This window comes from Desmodus rotundus, chromosome X (assembly GCF_022682495.2).
Source record: "Desmodus rotundus isolate HL8 chromosome X, HLdesRot8A.1, whole genome shotgun sequence".
In the NCBI taxonomy this organism is placed as follows: domain Eukaryota; kingdom Metazoa; phylum Chordata; class Mammalia; order Chiroptera; family Phyllostomidae; genus Desmodus; species Desmodus rotundus.
This window is the reverse complement of record NC_071400.1, coordinates 82678127-82686005: the sequence shown is the minus strand read 5'-3', so window position 1 is coordinate 82686005 and position 7879 is coordinate 82678127. Positions and strand designations below refer to the sequence as shown.

General features: G+C 44.2%; 1 protein-coding gene across 1 annotated transcript; it reads left to right on the top strand.

The window, feature by feature from the left end:
- Window positions 1-6441: 6441 nt before the first annotated feature.
- Window positions 6442-7485, top strand: LOC112302021 (melanoma-associated antigen B2-like). The gene has a single exon (XM_024557557.2). The coding sequence runs from the start codon at window positions 6442-6444 to the stop codon at window positions 7483-7485; it is 1044 nt and encodes a 347-aa protein (XP_024413325.2).
- Window positions 7486-7879: the final 394 nt, after the last annotated feature.

The following is a 7879-nucleotide window of genomic DNA, read 5'->3' as shown; positions in this document are numbered from 1 at the left end:
TACGATCCTTTGTATTTCTGTGGTATCAGTTGTAATCTCTCCACTTTCATTTCTAATTCTGTTTATTTGGATCCTCTCTCTTTTCTTCTTGATAAGCCTACTTAAAGGCTTGTCAATTTTGTTTATCTTTTCAAAGAACCAGCTTCTGGATTCATTGATCCTTACAATTGTGCTTTTAGTCTCTATGTCATTTAGTTCTGCTCTGATCTTGGTTATTTCCTTCCTTCTGCTTGCTCTGGGCTGTCTTTGTTGTTGTTCCTTCAGTTCTTGTAGGCATAGGGTTAGGTTGTTTGTTTGAACTGTTTCTAACTTCTTAAGGTAGGCCTGTATTGCTATGAACTTCCCTCTCAGGACTGCCTTTGCTGTGTCCCATAGGTTTTGGGTTGTTGTGAGTTCGTTTTCATTTGTTTCCAGGAAGTTTCTGATTTCTTCCCTAATCTCGTTCTTGACCCATTCATTGTTTAATAGCATGCTATTCAGTCTCCATGATTTTGAGTGTTTTGGGTTTTTACCCTTGGGGTTGGTTTCTAGTTTCAGACCCTTGTGGTCAGAGAAGATGCTTGATATGATTTCAATTTTCTTGAATTTGTTGAGGCTTGCTTTGTGTCCTCTCATGTGGTCTATCTTTGAAAAAGTTCCATGGACACTTGAAAAGAATGTGTATTTTGCTTCTTTGGGATGAAAAGCTCTGTATATATCAGTTAAGTCCATTTCCTCTAGGGTATTGTTAAGTGACACAATATCTTTGTTGATCTTTTGTTTGGAGGACCTGTCCATTTTTGATAGTGGGGTGTTAAAATCCCCTACTATAATTGTGTTGCTGTCAATATCTTTCTTGAAATCCTCCAACATTTTCTTTATGTATTTGGGTGCTCCTATGTTGGGTGCATATATATTTATAATGTTTATGTCTTCTTGGTGGATTCTTCCTTTGAGTATTATGAAGTGACCTTCTGGGTCTCTCTTTATGGCCCTCCTTTGGAAGTCTATTTTGTCTGATATGAGTATTGCTACCCCTGCTTTTTTTTCCTGTCTGTTTGCTTGGAAAATTTGTTTCCAGCCCTTCACTTTCAGTTTGTGTAAGTCTTTTGTCCTGAGATGGGTTTCTTGTAGGCAGCATTTGTGTGAGTCATGTTTTCTTATCCATTCAGCTGTTCTATGTCTTTTGATTGGAGCATTTAATCCATTTACGTTTAAGGTTATTATCGATAGGTAGTTATTCATTGCCATTATTTCCTACCTGTGTTCCTCTGTCTTTCTCTTTTCCTTCCTTTCCTTAAAGCAGTCCCTTTAGCATCTCTTGCAGAGCTGGTTTGGTGGAGCTGTATTCTTTTAGACTTCTTTTGTCTGGGAAACTCTTTATTTGGTCTTCTATCTTGATTGAGAGCCTTGCTGGGTAAAGTAGTCTTGGTTGCAGGCCTCTGGTTCTCAGTACTTGGAATATTTTTTGCCATTCTCTTCTGGCTTGGAGCGTTTCCATTGAGAAGTCAGTTGCTAACCTTATTGGGGCTCCCTGGTATGTTACTTCCTTTTTCTCCCTTGCTGCCTTTAAGATCCTCTCTTTGTCTTGGAAATTTGCCATTTTAATTATGATGTGTCTTGCAGTGGGTCTCTTTGGGTTCCTCTTGTTTGGGACTCTCTGTGATTCCTGGATTTGGGTGACTTTTTCTCTCCTCACATTAGGGAAATTTTCCATCATTACTTTTTCAAACAGGTTTTCTATCCCTTGCTCTTCTTCTTCTCCTTCTGGTATTCCTATTATACGGATATTGTTACGTTTCATGTTGTCCTGCATTTCCCTTATTGCCTCTTCATTCTTTCTGAGCCTCTTTTCCTTTTCTTGCTCCTTCTGGGTGTTTTTTTCTACTTTATCCTCCAGCTCGCTGATCCGATCCTCTGCTTCATCAAGTCTGCTTTTAATTCCTTCTACTGTGTTCTTCATTTCAGAAATTGTATTCTTCATTTCCTCTTGGCTCTTGTTGATATTTTCTATTTCCTTTTTCATGTTGATATAGTTTGCAGTGAGTTCATTGTAGTTTCCTTGTAGCTTCTGGTAGTTCTCTTTGAGCTCAGAGAGCTCAGTGAGCTTCCTGATGACCATTGCTTTGAACTCAGTATCTGATAGTTGACTTGCCTCTTTTTCGGTTAGTATTCTTTCTGAGACTTCCTCCTTTCCTTTCATTTGGGAATTGTTTCTTTGTCTTCCCATTGTTTGTGAGGCTCTTCTTGTTGGCCTCTGCTTCTTAAATTGCTTTGTTCTGACTCCCTGGGTTTATGATATGAACTTCTATGGTAGAATGCCAATGGGATTCGGTGGTGCTGTCTCCTTACTCTCCTGTGCTCACTGGTCTTGAGCTGACGTTTATGTGTTGAACACGGTCTAACTCTAGTCTTTTCAGCACTCCAGGTTTTGTTGTCTCACCGTCAGATCTTTCAATGTCCTCTATGTTTGGTCTCTGATCTTCGTATATGCTGGAATACTGTTGGCTGTTCGCTCTGCTCCTCAGATCAGCTAGGTATTTCCCTGTCGTTGAGGGGAAGTGGATTCCGCTCCCACCTATGTTGCCGCCATCTTCCAGACCTGTCCATTTTTGATAGTGGGGTGTTAAATCCCCTACTATAATTGTGTTGCTGTCAATATCTTTCTTGAAGTCGTCCCAGATTTTCTTAATGTATTTGGGTGCTCCTATGTTGGGTGCATATATATTTACAATGTTTATGTCTTCTTGGTGGATTCTTCCTTTGAGTATTATGAAGTGACCTTCTGGGTCTCTCTTTATGGCCCTTCTTTGGAAGTCTATTTTGTCTGATATGAGTATTGCTACCCCTGCTTTTTTTCCCTGTCCGTTTGCTTGGAAAATTTGTTTCCAGCCCTTCACTTTCAGTCTGTGTAATCTTTTGTCCTGAGATGGGTCTCTTGTAGGCAGCATATGTGTGGGTCATGTTTTCTTATCCATTCAGCTATTCTATGTCTTTTGAATGGAGCATTTAATCCATTTACGTTTAAGGTTATTATCGATAGGTAGTTATTCATTGCCTTTATTCCTACCTGTGTTCCTCTGTCTTTCTCTTTTCCTTCCTTTCCTTAAAGCAGTCCCTTTAGCATCTCTTGCAGAGCTGGTTTGGTAGAAGTGTATTCTTTTAGACTTCTTTTGTCTGGGAAACTCTATTTGGTCTTCTATCTTGATTGAGAGCCTTGGTGGGTAAAGTAGTCTTGGTTGCAGGCCTCTGTTTCTCATTACTTGGAATATTTTTTTGCCATTCTCTTCTGGCTTGGAGCGTTTCCATTGAGAAGTCAGTTGCTAACCTTATTGGGGCTCCCTTGTATGTTACTTTCTGTTTCTCCCTTGCTACCTTTAAGATCCTCTCTTTGTCTTGGAGATTTGCCATTTTAATTATGATGTGTCTTGCAGTGGGTCTCTTTGGGTTCCTCTTGCTTGGGACTTTCTGTGTTTCCTGGATTTGGGTGACTTTTTCTCTCCTCAGATTAGGGAAATTTTCCATCATTACTTTTTCAAACAGGTTTTCTATCCCTTGCTCTTCTTCTTCTCCTTCTGGTATTCCTGTTATGCGGATATTGTTACATTTCATATTGTCCTGCATTTCCCTTATTACCTCTTCATTCTTTCTGAGCCTCTTTTCCTTTTCTTGCTCTTTCTGGGTGTTTTTTTCTACTTTGTCCTCCAGCTCGCTGATCCGATCCTCTGCTTCATCAAGTCTGCTTTTCATTCCTTCTACTGTGTTCTTCAATTCAGAAATTGTATTCTTCATTTCCTCTTGGCCCTTGTTGATAGTTTCCATTTCCTTTTTCATGTTGATATAGTTTGCAGTGAGTTCATTGTAGTTTCCCTGTAGTTTCTGGTAGTTCTCTTTGAGCTCAGAGAGCTCAGTGAGCTTCCTGATGACCATTGCTTTTAACTCAGTATCTGATAGTTGACTTGCCTCTTTTTCGGTTAGCATTGTTTCTGAGGCTTCCTCCTTTCCTTTCATTTGGGAATTGTTTCTTTGTCTTCCCATTATTTGTGAGACTCTTCTTGTTAGCCTCTGCTTCTTAAATTGATCTATTCTGACTCCCTGGGTTTATGATATGAACTTCTATGGTAGAATGCCAATGGGATTCAGTGGTGCTGTCTCCTTACTCTCCTGTGCTCACTGGTCTTGAGCTGACGTTTATGGGTGTAACACAGTCTAACTCTAGTCTTTTCAGCACTCCAGGTTTTCTTGTCTCACCTGTGGGGAAAAGAGGAATGGGGGCAAAAAAAGGGGGGGGGGAAGGAGGGGAAAAGGGAATAGAAAAGGAACGGAAGGAAGGAAGAAGGAATAGAGAGAGATCGGAGGCAAGATAAGAAGGAATTTTAACAAAAATTAAAACAACAGAATAAATAAAAGAAGGCAGGAAGAAGGAATAAAAAAAAGAAAGAAGGACAGAAAGGAAGAAGGAATTCAGGGGGAAAGGAGGAAATAAAAAAGGAAAAGAAAAAAAAAAGTCTTCTGCTGGCTTTAAACTGGTCAGGTTAGTTCTGCTGGTCGTCCTGTCTGTGGAACGGGAGGGGGTGGTTGGAAGGATTGGTTTCACTTTTCTCCCTTCCTGAGCCACACTCTTCGCTGTTGTTCAGCCTTCAGTCTAGTTCCTCCGGGTCCTTCTGCTCCCCACTAGGCCTTTAGTTCACCAGCTGTGCTGTCCTTGAGTTGCACCAATTAGGGGCAACTCACATTCCACCTTCTTGCTCTTTGCTGTCTTAGATGCTAGGGGCTCTCGGTGCTGCTATGGGGTAGTTCAGCCCCCTACTGGGTCGAGTCTTTCTGGGGAATGCAGTCTCCCCTAGCCCTGCTGCTCACCTCTGCTGGGCGTTCTGCCTTCCTCCTAGAGAGCCAGTAGGCCCTGTAGGGTTCTGTGCGAAGGGGCTAGGTAAGAGTTTTTCAGAACAGGTGCTTTTGGGTGTGGTCGCCTGCAGGCAGCTAGGCCATTGATTGGGTTGTGTGGCCGATCTCCGCTTGGGACTTGGGTTGGCTGCTGATCCCCTGCTTTGGGTCTGTGCGCTTTGGGTCTGTGCGCGGGGGCAGCCAGCCACTGATCCGATTGTGTGCCCACTCAGGCGCTTTTTGTCTGTGCGCCCAGGCAGCCAGGCCGCTTATCAGGGCACGTGCCCACCAGGAGTTTCAGTTGTGGGCCCCCAGTCCGCTAATCTGGGTCCGCGCCAGCCTGGCTTCAGGTGAGCGCAGGGGCTGCTTTTCCGTGTTCACAGTCCAGGGGCGGAGGGGGGAGGGGCTCCAGAGGCCCCGGCTGCTGTGGAGAGTTCTCTAACTAGTTGCTACCTGCCTCTATTTTCTTTTCCTTTTTGAGAAATTCTTCCTATTCAACCCCCCCTGGTCCAAACAAGCACCTGGCTGCTCACACAGCCCAGCCTGGCTCTCTCCCAATAATCCTGCAGCAGACCCTGCGCCCGGGCTGGGGCTTCAGCCGCCCTGGTCCCTGCGCTGGTCCCAGGGACCTTATTGTCCTTAAGCACTCTTCTTACCGTCTGATCTTTCAATGTCCTCTATCTTTGGTCTCCGATCTTCATATATGCTGGAATACTGTTGCCTATTCACTCTGCTCCTCAAATCAGCTAGGTATATCACTGGCGTTGAGGGGAAGTGGACTCCGCTCCCACCTATCTCGCCGCCATCTTTAAAATCGAGGGCACGGTTCTAATTGCTGTTTAAATCTTTCTTAGAAATATAGTCATAATCAACCAGTCTGGAATTTGCTGGTCAAGCATCAGTTCCCTCTGCATTTTTTTATATCAGGTCTGAGGGAGGTGAGATCCTTAGTCTGTAGGTCCAGCCACCAGTTAAAGAAAAGACAAGTGCTAGGCCTCACGAGGAGCCAAGGTGAAGAGCTTGACTGACAACTGAGTGTCCACATGAGCTCGGGATACAAATGAGCCCTGCAAACTCTCAGCACTGGGTGTTACTTGGTACACAGGTGGACTGAGGATCTGCTCCACCTCCTTCTCCTAGGTGTCAGTGAGTGCTGAGGTGTCGAGGTCAGAGTAGCAGAGGGGAAGGTACCCAGGCTCTGGCCATGGTTGATGTGATAATATGGAAGATGAACTGAGAAGACCCCACATGCCAGAACAAAGGGGGCTACACTGACATCACCTGCTGTTACTCGGGTAAAGTCAGGCAGGGCTGGTAGGATGCAGCATGAGCCTCTCTCTAAAGGTTCTGCTGTTCCTCTGTGGGATTCTCAGGGGACAGACTGACCAGGAGAACAGGAATCTTGTCACTTTTTAGAGAGGCGCCCTCACGAAGGCCAGCAGAGGCAGCCTTCAATAAAGACAAGGTAGAATCTACCTGTCGAAGGTGTTCACCTCCTCTCTTTCTCCATCCACCAGGTGCCCAGATCACTACTTTGTTGGCTCACACTCCTGTCTGCTGTCCTGAACCACAGTCATCATGCCTCGTGGTCACAAGAGTAAGCTCCGTGCTCGTGAGAAACGCCGCCAAAACAGAGTTGAGACCCAAGGCCTTAACAGTGCTGAGGCTGCTACAGGAGAGGAAGAAGAGGCCACTTGTTCCTCCTCCTCTGTTCTGGGGGACACTCCCTCAAGCTTCACTGATGCTGGCCCTCCCGGGATATCTCTGAGTGACCCAGGCACCAGCAGTACTGCTGCAAGTGTGTCATGCGAAAGATTGGCTGGAAAAGCCAAAGGCCATGATTTCAAAAGTAAATGCTCCTCCCGGGCCTCAACTTCCACTGGGAGCTCTAGTGAAGTTTTTCTAATTCAGAAGGCAAGTAGGTTGGTAGAGTACCTGCTATATCAGCATATAATGAAGGAGCCTGTTAAAAAGGAAGACATGCTGAAGTTAGTCCAAAAATCATGCAGGAAGAACTTCCCTGAGATCCTCAGGAAGGCGTCTGAGCACATGGATCTGCTCTATGGCTTACAGTTAAAAGAAGTCGAGGCCAACAGAAACTCCTATACCCTTGTAGACAGTCAAGGTGACAGCAGCGATGGGAGTCTGAGCAGAGGCTGGAGATTTCCTATAAGAGGGATTCTGATGCCTCTCCTAGGTGTCATCTTCTTGAATGGCAACCGTGCCTCTGAGAATTTGATCTGGGAATCCCTGAAAATTATGGGCATTTATGATGGAAAGAGTCACTTCGTTTTTGGGGAGCCAAGGAAGCTTATCACCCAAGATTTGGTGCAGGAAAAATACCTGGTGTACCAGCAGGTGCCCCAAAGTGATCCTCCATGCTATGAGTTCCTATGGGGTCCAAGAGCTCATGCTGAGACCAGCAAGATGAAAATCCTGGAATTTTTGGCCAAGCTCAATGATAATGACGCCACTGCCTTCCCCACCCATTATGAAGAGGCTTTAAAAGACGAGGAAGAAAGAGCTCAAGCCAGAGCCCAAGCTGAAACCAGGGCTGGATGTTCTTCTAAAGCCAGTGGTCACCCCACAGCGAAATCCAGCCAGTATCCATACCCTGAGTGACACTGAGATGGAGTCTTCACTTCTTGGTTGGAAAGGCCTGTTAAGCAGGTTTCTAATAGGCAAAACATCCTGTTTGCTTACCTTTGTGGAGTTGTTGCATTTTGAAAAGGTGTGCTTTAGGAAAGAATGTTTACTTAGATTCAGAATATAAGTTTACATGGATCACACATTTATTACTATATGTTAGATTAGGAGTGAGAGTTTTATTTTTGAAATACAAATTGGCAAACTGTCAATCACTTTTGTGATCCAGAACAAGATAACATGGTTTCCTAGTAGTAATATCTTTAGCTACATGAAAGAAGTTTAAATTAAAATAGTTAGGAGCAGTGGATAGATGGATACATAGGTGAATAGATACATAGATAGATGAAGAAAAAATTAGCCACTTCTT